The 21,237-nt window shown below is 35.7% G+C and overlaps 1 protein-coding gene across 4 annotated transcripts in view; it reads left to right on the top strand.

Annotated features, from left to right (window-relative positions):
• The window catches only part of FMN2 (formin 2), a 184,859-nt gene that overhangs the window by 56,867 nt on the left and 106,755 nt on the right, over positions 1 to 21,237 (top strand). For 3 of the 4 annotated variants that reach the window (XM_066993979.1, XM_066993978.1, XM_048079932.2), the window contains 4 exons: positions 4,251 to 4,318; positions 14,863 to 14,895; positions 18,139 to 19,826; positions 20,906 to 21,050. In XM_066993979.1, coding sequence (XP_066850080.1) covers positions 4,251 to 4,318; positions 14,863 to 14,895; positions 18,139 to 19,826; positions 20,906 to 21,050 — 1,934 coding nt within the window. The remainder of the gene's footprint in view (positions 1 to 4,250; positions 4,319 to 14,862; positions 14,896 to 18,138; positions 19,827 to 20,905; positions 21,051 to 21,237) is intronic. The other variant, XM_066993980.1, reaches the window with a different exon arrangement.

Raw genomic sequence — 21,237 nt, 5'->3', positions numbered from 1 at the left:
AAGAATTAAGTCATTATTTCAACAGATCTCTTTATTGTGCTTGTAGCCTTTGGGTGGAGTTAATTTCAGATTTCCTTCTCTTTGGGACTTCTCTACAACTTCCTCTGGAACACAAGCAAAGTGTTCCTTTCATGGACATAACTTGTAATGGCAACAGTTCTCTTTTGCTGGTATCACTTATTCCAGTGCTCACAACCAAAATAAGTGGTGCCAACAAAAATGCAACATTGCTATATTATTCTGTTTATGCAGTGGCTTTGTGGTCAAGGAAAAATTTCTGCATATCACTGATGCAATTCAGAGTGTGGAACACTCCATTACTGCAATAATACTACTTTATACACTATATAATACACACTATATATATAATACACTACTGCATGATACTACTAATATATATATAACACACTATTGCAATAGTCCAGTTTTTGACTAACGATCTACTATTTTATGTAGTATTAAATGAGTGTGGCCCTATGTAGTAACTGAATTCATTGCCAGGTGCTCTGAGAAAGGTTGTGTTTCTTGGAGATTTAGCTAATGGATGTGTGATCAGGGTTTCTATAAACAGGCATGTCACTTGAAAGACAAAAGAGAAAATGTATTTTTTTTTCATTATATTACTTTGAGGTTTTATCATGACAGCAAGTAAACAACAAGTTTGTTGTTTCTAATGTCTAGATGAGCATAGATTTAATGTTTTGAAATGCATTTTTAAACTTTTTTTTTTTACTATTTTTACTTTACTGAAGTACTATTTGGAAGAGTACTTCAATCACAAGGAATACTTAAATCTATTCATTTTATACACTGCTTGTTTCCATCCAATCTTGTTCTATTTAATATTATTCCTACTACATGTACATAATGTCTATAGTATTTGTCTGTTCCTTAGTTATGGCCCTCTCAAAAACTGCAAACACTAAGAAAATTGAATTAGAAGAAAAAGGGAAAATTGTGTATTTTACCACTTCTAAATGGAACATAAATAGTTCTCAAAATTTACTTGAGGTGTTGACTTCTAAAAAATATTACTGAAATTTTATTTGTTGGTGTGAATTTGCAGTGTAGAAAAGGAAAAATAAAATTGTTCTGAATACAATTCAGGCAGATAAATAATTTAACATTTTGTTTGCGTGCTTGCCATGTGGAAGAACCTAGAGGTGAGTGATATTTCACGTGAATACTAAAGGATCCACATCTTCCTCATGATTTGTAATTAAATTGCTTTATGTATAGGTGCCCTTTGAAACATGGAGAGGGCAAGAATTATTTAAGGATTTAAATTAATGTATGCAGAGTAGCTATATTTTATGATATGTATTGTTTTTGCTGTATGGTTAAACATGTACAATATTAACACTAGAGATACCAGTTTATAAGCAAAAACTTGCATTTTAGACCAAAGTATTTATCCAGAGAGGAATGTAGCAGGATATTTTTATATATAGTCTTTATTGCTGTCATCAGCATGACAGCAATACCAGGTCTTCAAATTTTAAGTAGGGCAAGAGGAAATTCTGCAGGGTGCTAGGTAATTTGTTCCTAAACAAGCAAAGTATCACTGTTTCAAATAGTATATATTAAATAGCTTTGCTGTGCTGTATCCTATGGAGCATTGTTAGGTGCAAGAAGAAGGCTATTAGAGTGATCAGTTTTTTTTTTTTTTTTAATATATTAAAACATACAGTTTAGAAATATCTAACATAACTTTGGGTTCAGTTAGCAAATACTTTTACCAAAAATATTGTTCTGGATTCAGAGAAGTTTTCGGACAAAATCTGTCGATATCATGAATGAAATGTAGTGGTATGTAAACTGCTAATTTTCTATCTGATGATTCAAAGCCTGTTTTCCTGGGTTTGCAAATCTGTTGAGGTATGGTTAGCCAAAGAAGTTCTCTTCTTCCAAATAATTTGTAAAACAAGTATCTGACAGTTGCTTATTTTGAAAATGTTACAGCTTCCTTCCTTCAGAGGAGACAATTCTTTGGTTTTAGTAGCCCTGAGAGTTGAGTGACCAATTTGTTGGTATCATCCTAAATTTGCTTCAGTAAATGGAGTTATGTAAAAGTCAGCAACAAGGTGATTTATCCATAATCAAAACATGGCAAAGTCAGACATGATGGGTTATTTCTAGTTAATGACTGCCTATCCTCATCCAGCCTTTTATAATTGGGAAAATTCTGCCAGATAAGACTTTTGAAATGTAGTTTTAGTAAATAAAAAGGATAAATAAATAAGTTGAGGATTGTTAGTATTCAAGCGGTAGCCTTGCAGATTATCTGCCTCTGGCAATGACACTTCCTGCTTACACACCTCACTTCCCAACAGACGGGATTGTCAGAAAGCTGTGAGGAGGCCAAATGTATAGGAATTAGGAATGTGGAGTTTTTTGATCAAAACTGTTCCCATGTTCCTGCAAATAGTCATCAGATTTGCCTGCTATTTAGTGGTACCCTAAGAAGGATGCATGAGACGTTCTCTGGGAAGGTATAAGAAATTTCTATTCTTGTGATGTGTACAAAAGTAGACTATGACTAATTGGAGGCATAATCCACATAATTAGCAGCAGCTATTAAGCTGGTTAGAGAACTTTTCACTGTGTAGCTGCTGTTGTCCCCCTCCCCCCTCCCCTTTACTAATTATATCCTATAAAACAAGGAAACTGAAGAACAGTTAGGGTAGGGTTTTTTAAACCTGCAGAAAGCATAGGGTAAAAAATGTATCTTAAATCACAGCCCTCTGTCTTAACTACAAGACACTCTCTCTTCCACAAATACATTAAAAAGATATCTTTGTTATTCTTTGCAATAACTTATCAAAAACTTGAGAATCCTGAATGTGTATTGGGTTGTTACATGCTTGTTTCATTTTCAGCACAAAATTTGTGATTTCTTTTATTCAGTAGGTAATCAAAATGCATCACTGCACAAGCAAAGCACAGATATGCAGCACATGCTTCTCACTGAAATAAATATTTGCACAATCAAGGTTTTAATGTAACTTTTTATAGTTAGGTTTAGTTACATTTTTATTAAAACTGAGATTTCAAACACTAATATTGTTAGATAAAACCTAGATAAAAATTATTCTAAACTAAGAAATGAAATTCAGTTTGGGGGAGTTTTATGCCTTGATGCCTTTTTCCAGGGGGGGGGGGGGAGGAAGCACAGATAAAAGTTTTTAGTCCCACATTTTATTTTTCATTGCTTGGAGATCTGTGGTTCTGTTTAAAACCATAACTGTGCAAGTATACTGTCTAAAGAGGGTAATTAAATGGAGGAATTCTTAGATATTTATTAAGATTCTTATGAGTTATTCTGAAGTAGAAAATAATTGAAAAAGGTACTATTGGAATGAAGTACTGCTGTCTTTCAATGTAAATGAGTATTGTGGTCAAAATTCTGGAAGTCAAATTAATGCTGTTAATGCTGTTTATTTACACAAATGAGAGGATCATAGACTCAAAAGGTGAAGAGTTAGTTTTATATCCTCAGCTTGAATGCCCCCAGTTCTGGGAAGCTATGACTGTACAGTTTCACAAAAAGTGTACAGTCCCAAACTATCTTCATACTGCTAAGATGCCAGAGAGGGGGAATAATATCATTGGGATGAAATTGAGATTTCTCAAAAGGTATTTAGTCTAGTAAGGTCAATTGTCTTTCAAACACTTTTAAAATATGACTTTAGATCTATATCATTGTCTGTCTCCTAGTGGCCATCTCAAATTTTATAGTAGAACAAAGGAGGGCCTGTGGAGGATGTCAAAAAGACAACATGTCTGCCAACAGTAGTCAGCCCGTTTATGGGTTTTAGTGGCCTTTTGTGAACAGATACAATCTGCAGATCTTAAGGACACACATACATCTTAATGAGGTTGGAAGAGAAGAATAAGCATGAGAACTATTACTTAACTTTCTGTGGGATAAAAATAATAGAGCCATAAGTGACTATTTTTCTTTGAAACAGAAATTCTGACAATGAAAAGAGTTCTTTGAAGATTTGTGGTATACTTCTAAGACCATATCATTTATTGTAGAGTCTTAATAAATACATTGCATGTTGAGATCAGACTGGCTTTATTTATATATACAACCTACTTAATTAACTTTAGATGGATAACTTGGAAAGTGGGAGATTTAACAGTTTTCTTTTTAATTGTATCCTCTTTTCATTAAATCCTTACTATGTATTTTGAAAGATCAATGAAATCTATGTATATTGTAGAAGCTATACTTTTTTTTTCAGATTCAGAGTTGAAATCTACTGTACTAGAAACAGAAAAACAATTCATAGAAGATGTTCAGCAGGTACAGGTAAGATCTTGACAGAAGTGTTCTATGTAGCATTCTGTAGAGAAAAATAGAAAAGACGTACTTCAGACACTTATGCAATAGCTCTTATTTGTGTAATGAATTTTCAGAATGCAAATATTCAGAAGTGTTTTTTAAATCTAAATTTTTATTTCAAAATACTAACGTGCTCCATAGTGTATCTAGATACAGAGATTCAAGGTACCTGCCTACCTAAGATGGTTCTTATGAGATGTTATTGTTCACTTCATTCAGAAGTAATGCTTGGTTCCAGAGGTCTGATGGTATTGCCAAGAAATAGTGATTATCTAATATAACCAGATCTTCTACTGAAGTTTGTGTGGGTAACGGTGGCAGAGATTTTTTTCAGAGAGGGTTAGGGCTGATCTTTTTCTCCCCCAACCCTCTTCTTTTATGCAAATGACTGGCTGCCTCAAGCATTGCTGCATTGAGCAGTATTTTATAAAAATGATCATTGCTTTTGTTTTGGAGTAAGAAAATAAGAAATGCCTAGTGAAATGTATTCTCTTGATTGTTAGACTTGCAAACGCAGTTCAGGTTCAAGCAGGGATTTTATGAACGTGGATGGGGGAAGGAGGTATATTACCTGCATGTTTTTGTCTTACCAAACAACATGTCAAGAGTTCTAGTCAGTTACCTAAATTTTCCAATCTCCATAATTAAGAATATTTAAAGACTAGATTTTTTAATTAAAATTATATCACAAAATTATTCTGCATAGCAATATCTTAAGTGTAAATTGTAAAATATTTGTCCCATGCATTTTTATTTTACTTCAGTATTTTACTACTATTCACTAGCAATATTTTTGGCATTTCTTTTTTTTAAAGCTTACTCATATATATCCAGAAAGATATTGCACATTGCATATTTTATCTATATCTAGAATTTTAATTCACTATCAGAAAAAAAAATCTACATAATTATTTTTTTTACTGGAAATTTAATGAAAATATTTATGACTGCTTAGGTACTTTCCCTAAAGATTTGATTCTCTTGCTATTGGAATGAAGTTTAACCAGCAGCACTAGAGCACTGCTTGGTTGCCTGAACAAATAACATTTGTTTGGTGTCTCCTCTGTCTTTAACTAACCTATCATGTTGACTGATTAATGAATTGCATTTGCTGGTGTTAGAGATCCCCATCCGTCTTGCTTACTGTTTGTCTTTTACAGCAGTAATGTGAACTTGTTCCATTCTGTACTATTATTCATCAATGAAGAGCAGCAATAAATGCTTTGTAAGCATGATCACCTCATTGACAAAACATCATTTCAAGTTTTTGCTTTACTATGTCTTCATTCTGGTTTCCGTTGAAAATCAGAGTGGAAATTACTTAATATGAGAAACTGTAAGTGGATAAAATTAATAAGTCCCTAACAGTTGAGTGTATCTAACAAAAATAAACCCCCGTCTGGATTCTGCACTTTCTTACCATTGGAAGGGCCTATTGTTTGTATATTCTGACCATTTCCTTACCTTTATGACCTTAACCTTATATTTTGCACTATAATTTCCTAAAGTTTTAAGATAGCTATCTTTGACTGAACAAAAGCAAATTTTAAAAAGTCACAATTAAAAAAAAGAGGGCATGGGGGTGCTTGTTTTTAGTGCAGGAGGAAAATAAGAGAAACTGGCACCCATTTCAACTCCTAGTTTTGAAAATGCCAAGAACGAGCAACAATGTCTACAAGGTCTTCTCAGAACAAACAAATTTTGGTTAGGCCTAAATTCTTTAGTGAAGGAAGAAGAGAAAAAAAATCATTTAGAAACTTGACCTTCAAACCTGATGTTGCGATTTGGCAGCTGTACTTTTGTGCAAGAGCCAAGTTCTTTTCTCTTTCACACCCCTCATCTAGGGTAGCATTGCAATTTTCCCTACACTTTAACTCAATTTTAGTTTGTTTTATTTTATGTGGTAGAGATGTAACACAAAGGAAAAACTGTTTTTCTAAATGTAAAATGAGCACTTGAAAACTAAGCCTTGTTAGTGGGACATCACAGGAAAAAAAACAACTTACAAATCGCTTGACAGTCATCTAAATTCATTGTTCTCTTATATTATTATCTTAATTATTTTAACATTGTTTTTTTTGGTCATTTGCAATGAGTGCCTATTCTGAGTATCACACAAATTTAGAAAGAAAGCCCTGATTGCATTTATTTAAAGGTCAGCATACAGATGTAATGAATTGTTAATCATTCCATTGATGACTGGTCTCTGTAATCCTATCTCAGGAGATGAGATTTTGCCAGACTGATCCAATTTCTAGCAGTTTAGTTATATGATAGCTTAAATTGAGTATCTAAAGTATATTTACAGTGGAAAATTTTGCCATCAAAAAAACATTACGCCTGTAGCATTTCAAATTCAGTTGTTCATTTTGGTTTGGTTCACCTCATTTCAACCAACAAATAATCCCTCAACCAAAATAATAAGCCTTTTGGAACACCGTGTACTTCAACAAGTAGTACCAACCAGACAACGTTTTGGCAGCTCTCAGGCACTGAAGACAGATTTATGCTGCATGATCTATTGGTGCACTTTCCAACAATATCATAGGGAAACAATTCTAGCTTTAAAAACCTTAAATTACAGGACACTTTTTGCAATGTTGAATATACTTTCCACTTTGAAAATATTATAACTCTAACTACTGGAGTGTCTCTGTAGAATATTTCTAACTACTACACTTTGATGACAACTTTTCTCTGTGTTTCAGGGGATTTTTTTTTTCACACTTTAGCCTTTAACTGCAAATTAGTATAATTTAAGCTTAAATTACTAAATTATTACTTAATGTCATTTGGAATGTTCTAATTTTGACACGTAGTAATGCTAGAAAAAAGTTTAGGTATCCTTAAATATAAGTACATAATGTGTCTGTCTAAAAAATATGAAATGTTGGCAGGATTGGGGCTTACTTTTCATTATTATACAGTGTCACAGCTCAACTTTGTCTTGGAAACATGTATGCTACTCAAAACTTTCTTAACTGAAAGTTCAGGGTGGTAGATAATTTATAGAGAGAAGGTGAGGTAAAGAAGGTAAATGTAAGATATATCTGAAATGGGGAAGTGATTCTACAATAAAGATTTTTTTTTAAACCTTTCTCATTTTTGTATAACATGGCTCTCATCAGGATAGAGGCAACTGTAAATGAGACTGGTTAACAACTGTGTTCAGTAGAAATCAGAAAAATTGATTTTGGAGCTCATGAGGGAAAAATCCTCATGCTGTGGCCTATTACTATTATTATTATTTACATTTTTTTGCTCTGCTTCATTTTGCATGTTCTTTCTTGAGATGTTCTTTCAGAAGAGCCCAATGATCCTGGGAACATATGCTACTCCTCTTCTATCCCTTCACTACTTGTCAGGTTACTTTTCGAAACAGAATTAGTGGGCAGGCAATGAACGTCTCTTCTAAGATAGCTCTTTTCCTACAAAAAGTATTGCTCAAGTGTTACAGCAGGGAAGGAAAAAAAAGGTACCCACGTAGGTAAAACAAACAAAGTATTTTCATTGAGGAGAGAAAGGAGTATGAAAGAAGCAAATTTTCTGGAAGTGTTCACTATGAACAGAATGATAATGAAGTCTACCTGTTGCATTTTGCAAAGTACGTTAGTGGTCTGTGTCCTCACAAAAGACAGATATATTGTTTTAAGGAGAACAACTGTTGTCAGTGTAAACTTCCTGCAATGTCATGCCAGCATATCCCAATCTCAGAAAATAAAAAGCTGCAAAAATTTATTTTTTTTAATTTGATCTTTTCACAAAATTATCTAGGTTTGCAATGTGTGGTGCAGCAACTTATATTCTAATTTCAGGCCCAATGTTTAATGTTATAGTTAGGATATTGTAAATTAAAGCAGGTGAATGTCAGGAAGCATATGTAGGCATATTGTGTTCTCTTGTTAGCACTGAGAAAAAATTATGCTTTATTAAATATGTACAGAAAGGAAACAAAGTTTTTGTGATGCAAGAAATGATAGACACCTGGCAAAAGACTTTACTGCTAGAGTCATAGGAACTGCACAAGTGCAGAACATTTTACTTCGGCAGTAAAGGGGAGGCTAACCTTTGTTAAACCTCCCAGACAAATCAGGTATACTGTCTTTTAAATGTTTTTATGCAGAAGTTTCCAGTTTTATTAATGTAGATTTGTCTTTGCTTCTTGAAATTAGAACTTACTCTTCAATTTAAACATGCTGCAATTTAAGGGGTTTGGTTTCTTGTACAGAAAGCCTAATAAGCACTAAGACATTTTTTTGTCTTCAGGTAGTAGATAAATGAACTAAACTTTTATTATATGAAATGATTGACTAAGCGTGTCTGATGTTCTATTCTTTGAGATGAGACCCCAATATAATTTGTGAGATTGTTCTTCCTCCTGTATGACCTGTAGCTGAGCTTTATGACTGAAACCCTGGCTTCTGTTAATGTCAAAATTTCTCAGGCCCTGAAGGAAGGATAAGACTGCAAGTAGAAATAATAGAAATGAGGGAAGAAGCAAGTGTTCAGAGAGCCTGGAGGATATCATAAAGAAGTCGGGCTACTCAGCCACTAGATGGCAGTTAAGTATTTGTGAAGGGACTGTGCAATGCACTAGTGGGTCATGCCCAGTGGGGTCCTTAAGATACTGTTCGGTGAGAATATTTTTTTTTTCTTGGTCAGAAAGTGGTGGTAGTTAATAAGTTAGCCTGTAAAGAGTATTTGCATTTTTTGCGCTTAAATCTGACCAAGGTTTAGTAGTTGGAGCATCTCCCAAGGCTAATAAAACCAGGTCCTAAAAATAACAAAAATCCTGAAATATTGAATGTTCAGAAAGCTCTATGCTGTCATTGTTAAGGAGTTTTGTGTTGTTGTTGTTGTTTTTTAAGACAGCAAAGTGAGCACACTTGATTGATATAATCTACAAGACTTCTAAAAAACTTTCTATAATAATAACTTAAAAGCTTTACTGTTGAATTTCCTTCATATAAATAGAGGTCAATTTTATGTTAGATATATGAAATGAATAAAAAGGTGTTTCTTCAACCATAACCCTGAATCTTTTTCATTTAGTTCCAATGAGGGAGAGAAATAAACAAATACAAGGCATGATTTTTGATCAGTTAATTGATATATATAGAATATAGGTCATAGATGCTATATTTAAATAAAAATAAATGGAGTCTAATACATCAAGCCTGCATGGTGGCCAAAAAAAAAGTCAGTTAATTCTCAGAACAAATATTATTATTTGGTATCCAGACTTCACAATACTTGGATAGACTTCCTTTGTTTTGCTTGAAGGCAGTGGTTGCTTCTTTAAAAACAATATTGGTATAATTTTCAGTGAAGCAATAATAGCACACTTTTGCACTCTTCTCCTGGTGAGACTAAAAATTTTGTTCTAATCTTTGTTCTTAATGTTCATGTCAAGATCAAGTTTTACTTGTACACTCATTTCAATTTGAAAGTTTCTTTATTCTGTTTTTCCTCTCTGATACATCGTTTACTACCTCAATTACAGCTCTGAAGTAATATAAAGATCATAGAATAATTTAGGGCTGAATAGACATTAGGAGGTCATGTTGTTCAATCCCTTCACCACCAGCACCCTCCCCCAAGCAAGGCTAGCTTAGATATTTGGTCATGTTTCTCAGGACTTTGCTCATCTACAAAGATGGATCTGTGGTATTGCTGATATGTATTTCCTGCTTTGCCTAGTCAGTGGTAGAATTATAGACTTTCATTATGATTACCTGCTACGTTTCTGATGTGATGATTTATCTTAACAGATAAAGCTTTTATCTTCTTATGCTTAAGAACAGTTGAAAATGTGTGGCCTAAAAGCACATATTTATTTTAAGTTAGTTCTAGAATCATAGATTCCTCATTCAAATACTGTGTATTTACAGGTGTTGATTAAAATAATTATCAAGAAACTGCTGATCAAGTGCGTCATCCGATCTCAAGACTTCTATGTAACAGACTTCTATGAGAATATGGCAGAGCAGAATATATTTTTTCATAAATAATGAAGCTTCTGCATTTTTCAGTTTGACTATGCTTTATACTCAAAACCAGACAGAATTCTTTGTCTTTCTGAGTACAACTTTTTTGAAAAGTAGAACCAACCTTAAAGTTCTGGAAATAATAATGTCTGAAATGTGGGGTTGCAAATTCTACACAATGGAAGTTGATCAGGATTTACAGACAGTTCTGGACTTACAGTTGTCACTGATAACAAGGAGAAATGAATTAAAATGAGGTTTACTTATTTTAACCAGAGACCTCATCCAGTTAAAATTGGGCCATGATCTAAAGATGAAATTCTTTTAGTTCTATCAGCACTAGAGATCAGGTGTTACTTTACAATTATATAGAATCCGAGAATTTCCATTGGACCCTATTTTGTATGGAAGAGAGATCAGAAATTTTCTTCAAAAAAATATTTCTTTAGTTTATACATATCCAAATAGATTTTTTAAAATGACCATACCTGAATGAGAATTCAAGAGTAAAATGAGAAGAACATTACTTATATCTACTCTTTGTGTATGAAACAGAACATTTAAATTTTGACTATTTTTTTACATCAAAACATAGTTATTTTCTCAATTTTAAGTTGGCATAAGTAACGACAGTAAGATCACTTTCTTCTGTTTGTTTGTACGTGTTTTTTACTTTTTACAGTTTTTACTTAAACTCTCAAAACATAAAGCTCACCTCTGATCATTTGATTTGTGATGTATTTTATTTAATGTTATCCCACCAAAAATGATATATCTTTGCTTTTCAACTTTTGAAGAGTTAGAAAAGCTGACTGGCCTCCAGCCTCTACCTTCAGCACATTTGTGAATACATTTGTGAAGACTGGTTCCATCTCCCCTCACTTCTTCTTTACTGAGTAGTAGACTCGTATTTCAGGGCCATGAAGACTATTCTTCCACTTCTACAAAGATTTATTCTTACTGTGGGTATTTTTTGTTGGTTATTCCCTGCTGGAAGCCTGAAACAAAAGCAACATATGAACCTCCCATTTTGTGGTCTGGCTGAACTCTTGGATAAAAAGGTCGTGCACTGCGTAGAAGTATCAAACTCCAGGCAGTTGCCTATCAGTATATGCCAAAGTTCACCTGGAAAATAATCTTTTTTTTCTCTCCAATACCACACCATCAGAGGAAGAAATTAAAGGCATCGTAAGTCCTCCAAATTTATATTAAATTAACATTTGTATTTGGGCAATAAAATCCTTTCTGTTATTTCTAGCATAAAAACTAATTCAGTTGCTCTAAATAAAAAATACAGAAATAATAGAATAAGGTAGTTTTCACAGTGGCAACTTCCCGGAATGCCAGTCCATCTCAATTTGAACTGAAAAATCAAGGAAAAGCCCAGTCTAGAAGAGTTCAAATCCTTTCTCTAGTATGCCACTGTAGAAATGTTCAAGGTATGCCAGATTTAATTGTGGAGATGGATGGTTTCCTTGGCATCGATACATGGGAAATCTTTAAGATTTGTTAAAATACTGTAGAAAAAAACATAGGCGAGAGAAGAAAGGAAGTGTTTTGCCACATGAAAGTAAATCCAGAACAGTTTTATCCCAACTTTTAAAGGAATCCTTGACACTTAAGATACCTGCTGCTTATTGGATTGCTGTCATAGGTGGCTAGGTTTCAATTATCTCTTCATCTGCTGAAAGACCTCAGTGTGACTAATTCTATTATAGCAGTCTGTGATCAATGGCAGAGCACCTAAAAAGGCAGCAGAAAAAAGCATAATAAGGTTATATCAAAACTAAGAAAGATAAGTCGTCGTCCCCCCCTTATCATTTATGTACTTTTTTTACACTGTGGTGAGTGACAGAACACATAAAATGGAATAATAAAAGCTATATGGAGGGATAAGCCGTTTTTGAAGTCTTTCTTGTTTATGGCTGTACTGTTTCATGCTTCTCTAATAATGACATCTCAAATATTCTAGAAGAGAAACCTTCAAGGTTTGAGGTTTTTTATTGTGTTAATGTAGTTTTTGTTTTATTTTCTATTTCATTTTAAATAAAGCAGAACCAAAAGTTCCTGGGCAGTCAGGCGGAAAAATGCTATTTGTGCTGACTAAAAATATTATTATGTAAGAAGACAGCAGTTATACTTCACTGCTGTGTAGCTTCTAGGGTAGTCAGTGGTTCTGTGAGATTTTATTTTATCTTGTTTTGTCTTTAGTCTACAAAATCTCTTTTGAGGTTCCTATTGTAGCAGAACTTGGGGATAACCTACGGTCATATTTCACCGCACTTAAGAGCCTTATGACTTTACAGAGAGAAAATTCAGCAGTTTTTCAACCTTTGTTGCATCTTATGTTTCTCGACTAAAAACAGGAACTGAAAAGAAACGGAGTCTTTTTCTCTGACGTGTGCTTAGTCCAGGGATAAGACATTCAAATAACTGCTCAGGAACAGAAGCTGTAAGAAATTGTCTGAGAAGAAACTTTGGAACTTTTCTTCTGGTCGCCAGCTTTAGAAGTTGGCATTTGTAATGCATACATCTTTGGTAACATCTTTGCTCCCCACTGATCCTTTTGCTTAATTGAACTGTTTGAATTGCAACAGTTATTGATTTCTGCATTTTTTAATGTTTTTTTTTTAACGTCTGTGATAGGGTATGAGAACTTCTCAGCTTGTTAGACATGTCCTGTCTTTTTAGTTTAGGAAGAGTTAAATAGGCCCAATGCCATCACAGTGTGAACTGGTATAATCCACTGGTTGCAGTATGTCACTTGTGTCACTGTGTGGGAGATTAGCTGAAATCCACTGATTAAAGTTTATCCGTTCAGGAAGGGCAGAGCATTGCATTTGCTTTCCAGGGCTTGCTTGTTCAATACTCTTTTGGGGAGCTGCGCATCATGTTACATAGTGGTTGTGGAAAGAAACATGGAGCATAGCTGAAACCATTATGAAAACATATACTCTTTGTCCCCATAAACACACCTTCAGTATAATACACACTTCTTGAAATTGAGCTTTGTTATAGTAGTCTAAGGAATAAACTGGTATCCAATACTAATTCTACTCCTTCAGCAGTTTTCCCTGAAGTCATTGGCATGTTTGCCAGCTTTTGACTCAATTTCTACAACTGTAAAACTAAAATGTTGCAATGAATTTTGAGGTTTAAGTGAAATGAGAGAATAAATTAGATGGGTGCTGAGTTGTTTGAATGCAAATCAAGTGACCATCAATACTTCTCATTTGACAATAGCTGTAGCACTGAGAATTCCTGTTTGTGTTATGTCTCCTTTCCTTAAGGTTGGTTTGCAGATGCAAGAAATACCTTTGAAAATGAGTTATCTTTAGAGAAACCTAAGCAGATACAATTTTTTGAGTTATTTTTTGTTTACTGTGACACTACTTTGTGCCCTTCTGTGAGCAAATGCACTCAAAAAAATTTTAATTTGCATAGAAAGGAACCTTTTATTAACTGGGTGGTTGGAAGGAGTATCCTTCCATGTAAGTGGTGCTGCTAGTGCCACGTTCTGACTTACCGGAAGAAACTAAGGGATCTTTGACTTTTCCATCTTAGTCCTGTTTAAGTGTGTGCTGGTATTTCATGTGCATGCTTGCAGTCAGGTAGAAACGCAGTTAATGTCTTTCAGGAAACAAATAGTAGTGACAAAAACCAGGAAAAAAAATAGTATCAACCTATCATCTAAATATGAATTCCAGACAGAGAGGAAATTTCATGACACTAACTGACAAATTGCTGAAAATGATCAATTACTGATGCAACTTCTAATAGTATGAGGCATTAACTTCTAAAACTAAATTGTAATGTGCCTATTTTTCAAATATTCCGAAATTGCCATTAAGAATTGCCAACCTGTTTATTTTTCCGCAAAGACACTATGGCTTTTCATAAAGTATATAACTGAATGCAATTTATATATATTATATATTCAATATATATATTATCCAATACCAATATATACATATATAGTCTAGGAGTAACTTTCACAGATTTTTTTTTTTTGCCTGGAAGTTTAGTCATGGAAGGGTTTGTAGGTTTCAGACACTCATTTAAAAAATCTGACTCACTAGAAGAGGTAGCTGTGATCTGAACTTCTAAAGTTTTGAAGATCCTGGACATGTTCTATCTACATAGATCAGCTTTTATGCTGGACATCTGATGCACATATGTGGAAAACATGACAAAATTGGAATGAGTTGGATGTAATGTACAGGCTTTTTGTACATGTGCAGATTCAAATATACAACCTTTACACAGTAAAACAGTATTTTCAGATCTGTTGGATACTGTACACAGACAAGTCTATCAGTACAGCACAAGCACAATCAGGCAAGCAGTCCCAGATGCATCCAACTCATTGAACATGGAATGTGTACAACTTGTTTGAGAAATGCTGGGCACCATGCTATAGCCATGCACCTGTGGATATTTATATTTTTCCCTACTCACAACTTTCACGCAAGTCACCTGGATAAAGCAAGGGTTAAGCTTCCACCTTTCTTTCTTTCTTTACAGAAAGAAGACTGTTCCACAGTACCTGGGTCCTGGGTAAGAACTCTAGGCAAGACAGAGTTCCCACATATTTCTTTTAAACCCCGTAGGTTTCTGCAGTGGAATTGTCCTTTGGATTAAAAGTGAACCTTCTTTTCATGATGTGCATTTTTTCATTCAATATTCTGGTTCTTATCAACAGCTTGTATATTGAGAATTAAGTCCTCCCTTGCTTGTTCTTCTAAGAGAACTGTCTAATTTTCATTTCTGATCACTCATGTTTTTTTTTGGTTTTGTTTGTCTTTTACATTTCCTTTCTTGTTGAGGATAGTGGAAACTTGCAATGGCTTATGTTTATTTGATACAACCATTTCCAAGGGCTTTAAAAAAAAAAAAAAGAAAAAACTTTGGAGAAAGATTTAAAACTTGCTGGAGGAAAGGCAGAAATCTAATGAATCTAATCTGAGGGCATCTTAAAAGGTAAAGCGTAAAATACCTTTTTCCACCTAAAATAATTACTGAAGCATATAAATATGGATATTGTTTTTGAACCAAGTGAATTTTGGTTCAATGCAGTATGCAGTTCTTTCTGGATAAGTTTCTCAGCATTCATAGCAAAGTTTTGTGTTTATAACATGCTGTCTCTGAAAACCTGGATGTATTGGTGACTCTTATGAAACAACATAATGCTAAATTTGCCAAGTTGTTTGAAATACCGTCTCACAAGGACAGTGGAAAAATAGTGTTTTAAAGCATGGAGTCAAAAGTTACTTTAGTTCATCAAGACTTTTTTCTTGTCTTCAATTGCTTAATCATACCACTACATAGCCTTTTTTTTTTAACTATAAAAATACCTCTTTTCTCAAAAGAAGTTTGGTATACAAGAGTACATTTTCTTGTAAAACATTAAATCCTAGATTTTTCCTGTAGTTCAGGTAGCATTTCAGAATTCAAGGATTACCTTTTGTTCTTGCGAAAAAACGAATCCAATATCCTGAATAAATGATTTTTTAAAACAGTGAACTCTTCTGAGATCACCCATCATTAAGGTAACTCTTCAGAACCATTTGTTATTGTCTAATCCTGTTGGCTATGCTTTGTTTACAGCAGAAAGTAATTGTCCACTTCAGATAAATTTGGAAGCTGTATCTGTCACAAAACTGTTGGTAGATTGTTCTTACAGTTTAAAATGGGAGCTTGAGAATTACTGTCTGGGGAAACTGGAGTTGTTCTCAACTGAAAACTACCATTTAGCCTTAGTAATCCTAGAAACAAATTTCCTTTGATAATGTTGCCTGTTGAAGAACTGATAGGTCTTAGTGCTGTATTTGCAGGTGACTGGTGGGGGGGGATAATAGAAGGTGAAACAAAAGGATAGTAGTATATTTGCTTTTTCCTTCATAATGAATTTCTTCAAGAAAAGAGTTGCTTCTACAAAATAGTGAGCTATTAACAGAGGCTGAGTGCACCATGAGCACTCTGTAACGGAAATGTCTTTCTCAGCCTTTTTTCCTTGTTATAATATTGTTTGCTAATGTCTGCTGTGCTCATTCCTTCACTATTCATCAAAAGCCTTTTTGGATGTTCTTCTCTGGTTTACATTTCTATTCAAAGTTTGGTAGGGAGAACTAGTTGTAATCTGTAACTTTCAGTGCAAACTATGATTCCAGAAAGTTCAGTAACAGAGGGGACAGTAAGTTTTGATAAAGTGGCTTCAGAATCACACAATAACTGGTTTAGTCTAGTAGATACTTTTAAAAAAAAAAAAAAAAACTTTTGGGATTGCCTGAAGACAGCTGGAAAACTAAGATAAACGTGAAATTGAAATTTTATTTTTAAAAACCAATTCTGTCCAGAAACAATTTTTTAAGTATTAATGAACATATATTTTATTAATAGTCCCCAGCTGGAAGTTACAACTTCATTTACCAGAAAGAAAATTGACTTTTAAATGTTTCATGTGTCAAAGGATGAGATGAAAAACATCATCTTCCTGAAACAAATCAAGGCAATTAGTATACCAGGTATTGTATGTTTATTTGTAGGCTTCTCTACAAGACCTGTGAAATCTGAATATTTGAATGATTCCCCGTAAAGTAAGCCTATAGTCTCATCCATGAAGTTTGGTTTTGTAAAAGGAGGAAAAAAGCACTAAACTGTTTTGACATAAAAATTTGAAAAACCTGTTTCATGAAAAACAATCTAAATGCTTGAACTGATGATGATGGTGACCTATGCTCCAAATTAAAAAAAAAAAATAATAAAAATTGAACAGTAAAAAATAAATGGGTGTAACTAGAAAAAAAAAGTTCTTTATTAGAAGACTTTGTATTGTAATGTCACTTCCCTTCTATATCCTGACCAACTTTCCTAAATAAACGCTCATGGCAATTTCTGGTCTAAGTTGCTTCTTTTGCTACCTTTCTGATAAAGAACATACTGATTGAATTTATTTATTTTTTAACTGATATTTATTTAAGAATGTAGGAATTACTGTGCTGTTTAAGGTTTATGCTTCCTCTACTCAGTCTACAGTAGGCAGGATCAGGTATTTCAGAGAAAGATATGAAAAATGTGGAAGCTGTCAATTACAGAATAACCATTCCAGACAGAAAGCGTTTCTGACGTTACTCGTTCACAGTTTGTTACTTAGCAGAGAAGTTTCAAATTTTAGGTGGGAGGAAAGTTCTCACCTAATTTTGTCTTACTACTTTCCTAGCTAAGCATCTGGCTGGAGAAAAGCATTGTTACCCTGTTCTGAGACTAGCTGCTTTCAAGAGGTTCTGCATGCCTAATCTATATTTTATCATTAATGTATATATATTGAAATCTAGTAGTCAGTCATATGTTGAGTCTGTTATGCACAGTCCATGCCTTTGAAGAAACACATATATTTTCAGTTAACCGAATTTAAGTACTGCAGTGCCCTTCCCACCATCATAGTTGTGTATCCCTGTGTACACACACTCTTAGTACTAATATTCAATGTTTGATTGTTTTTTTAGTCATGGTATGTGGGGAGAGGGATTGCTCCGGATTTTTGTTTTTGCTAAGTGTAATCACAGTCCAAAACGTATTCTTGCTGATGATGGTAGTTTCATGCTGAAGCAAGTCATTTTCCTAAAATGTCTTCATCCGTTGTAAGATGCAGCTAGCCAAAATATCTGTTTTTAAAGGCTTGTCATAACTGGCTTTTTCTGAAGCTCTGGAATACCAATGTTCTTGATGTAAATTTTATTTTTTATATAGTGACAAATGTTATCTGGTTTGTGTTTATTGCATGTTTATTTTCTCTTAAAGGATGATTTTGAGGTGAAATCGGAGGAGCGTGCCAGTGTCATCCAACAGCTTGAGCAAACTATTGAGGATCTGAGGACCAAAATTGCAGAACTAGAGAAACAGTTCCCTGCTACAGAAGTACAGACTGCTGGAAGGGAGCAGGAAAATGAGCATGCACACATTGCCTGCAGGGAACTCAGTATTGTGAATCTTCAAACAAATGGAGAGGAGTATGTGCCCAGAAGAGTGTCACAAGCAAGATCTGTACAAACATCACCAACAGAAGATTATTTAACGCACAGAATGCCTTCAGCCAATGCACTGCCACTCCCCGCCTCACCACTGCACTTGGAAGGGGGCAAAAGTGCAGGGCCAACAGAGAACTTGCCAGCTCTAGAATTACAGCCCACGTTTTGTTCTGAAATCTCCTTAATTCTGTCTCCGAAGCTAATCTCAGTGCCACTGGATGGAAGCCAATCAGTACAGACTACATCACAGTCACCTCTTCCAGGACCCAAAGTTAATTTGTCCCTTGCATTTGAAGGAGAGACTGAATTTTCATCTCCTCATCAGCCTCTAAGTACTGGAAATGTGACTTGTAGTGAACATCCCCTTTCTTTGCCCCCAGAGCCCACATGTAGCATTCCCACATCACTATCAGGCACTGAACTTGCTGCTCCTGTAACTGGAGTGCATGGCCCTTCCATCACTGCTCCCATGCCTCTGGCAGGAGTACCACCCCCACCACCTCTGCCTGGCTCAGGACTTCCTCCGCCTCTTGCTGGCTCAACAATGCCACACCTGGACCACTCTTTGCCAAACATCATGATACCACCCCCACAGCTGCTGCCTCCTCCTCCTCCACCTCTGCCAAGTGGGGAGATAGCAGTGTGTCCTCCAGCTCCCCCTCTTCCATGTTCTGGAGTCCTACCACCACCACCTCTGCTGGGAGCAGGAGTCCCACTCCCTCCTCCCAGTTGGGGCATCCTTCCTCCTCCTCCTCCACCACCACCTTTACCTGGGACTGCTATCCCTCCCCCACCACCTCCTCTGCCTGGCCTGGGAATGTCAACACTACCCACAGCGCCACCTCTGCCTGGAGCAGGAGTTCCACTGCTTCCTCCACCTCTACCCAGAGGGGACATCCCAGCCCCTCCTCCTCTGCCACCAACTCTGCCTGGTGCGGGTGCCCCTCCACCACCCCCTCCGCCACCTCTGCCTGGTGCGAGTGCCCCTCCGCCACCCCCTCCGCCACCTCTGCCTGGTGCCCCTCCGCCACCCCCTCCGCCACCTCTGCCTGGTGCCCCTCCGCCACCCCCTCCGCCACCTCTGCCTGGTGCCCCTCCACCACCCCCTCCGCCACCCCCTCCGCCACCTCTGCCTGGTGCAGGTGTCCCACCACCACCACCTCCGCCACCTCTGCCTGGTGCAGGTGTCCCACCACCACCACCACCTCCTTTACCTGGTTTGGGAATGCCACCTCTAGCCCCACCACCTTTGCCTGGAGAAGCACCACCACTTCCACCACCAGTCCAAGGCAGTGCCTATCCATCAGTCCCACAAGTCGGAGGATTTCTTCCTCCTCCTTTACCATCTGGTTTATTTGCAATGGGGATGAATCAGGAGAAGGGGAGCAGAAAACATGTGATAGAACCTTCTCGACCAATGAAGCCTCTTTACTGGACAAGAATTCAGCTCCACAGTAAAAGGTAAATTATATAGTTGTGGAGAGGGTGTTCTTTTCACTTTAAGACTGTCCTGGTGGTGTCATAAGTTACAAGCAAAAGGATTTATTTACCACTGTGCAGGCCTTTGGGAGCCTCAGGGCAAGCAGAATTTTATTTTTAGTTGGGTATTTAAACAGGGTACCCATTCTATTTATAAGTGCAGAAATTCCGAGTAACATTATTTACACATGAAAGCTCTTTGAAGGCAGTTTTCAGCTGTCCTTTGGAGTTACATACCACATGTTAATCAGAAATCCTAAGGTGGTTGTATGCCACTAAGTTTCCATGAATTATTTTCTAAAGAGTTGTACTTGTGCATCCCTCAACTTTCAAGACAAATTTGGTCTCTCTCTTGAGCAAGAGAGAGCAAGTTTTGGTAGTGTCTTTCCTCCAAATGAATGTAAACTGAACAGTTTTTATCCTTTTGTTTCCTTTGTATGGTGACCTAGAAACCCTTCTTTTTCCACATTGTATATTTAGCAGTCAGATTCAAACTGCAGCTTATTGTTTTCTTTTTTCATGGCAGCATAAAGCTGCTTTTGTAGCTCTTTTGGTTGATATAACACTGTAATATGTGGGTTTGGTTGTTGGTGAGTTTTGTTTGTTTGTAAAGTATTACTCCTAGTCATGAAAAGATGTTTCCTTATTAATCTTTCTATTGTCTCTGAGTATTGACTGTACAATCCTCCTGCTGTTATTCCTTAATGATGAACATCATCTTTCTTTTCAAGTTCTCCTTGCCACTGTCACAAAGGTGATCTGCAGATAACTGTCCACTTCTATTTCTCTGTGTGCTTGTCTGTATACTTTATAACCTATATACAGCCTGTTTATATTCCTGTGTATGTAAAATGGGTGAACATAAATGAGTCTGACCTTTTTTTGGTGAACAAAAAAGAAAATGAAGCATGGGGAGAATCAACAGTATGTCTTATCAAAATGTTGCTAGTAGAAGGTAGGCAACAACTTGTAAATTGCTGCTATTTTATTTTCTTCATTCCACCATTTATGACTTTATTTAGTTTGACACTGCCCTACATAGGTCTTTTGCTTAACTTTAGAGATTCTAGTGCTTCACTTGTGTGGGAAAAAATTGAAGAACCTTCCATAGATTATCATGAGTTTGAAGAACTGTTTTCTAAAACAGCTGTTAAAGAGAGGAAGAAACCTATTTCGGACACCATTACAAAAACAAAGACTAAACAAGTGAGTACTCATTTAATTTCAGATCTTTTCTAGGCTGGCTTTTACATGATGACAGAATTTTGCATGCAGCTGAGATACATTTTACATGGATTGAAATTGTTAACATATGTATATAAAGAGAAATAAAGGGAGAGAATGTAGGATGCATTTCTAAGCTTATGTCTGTTAACTAAGGATTTATTTTTTA

Source organism: Anser cygnoides, chromosome 3 (genome assembly GCF_040182565.1).
Source record: "Anser cygnoides isolate HZ-2024a breed goose chromosome 3, Taihu_goose_T2T_genome, whole genome shotgun sequence".
Lineage (NCBI taxonomy): Eukaryota > Metazoa > Chordata > Aves > Anseriformes > Anatidae > Anser > Anser cygnoides.
This window is presented reverse-complemented; position numbering and strand designations above follow the sequence as displayed.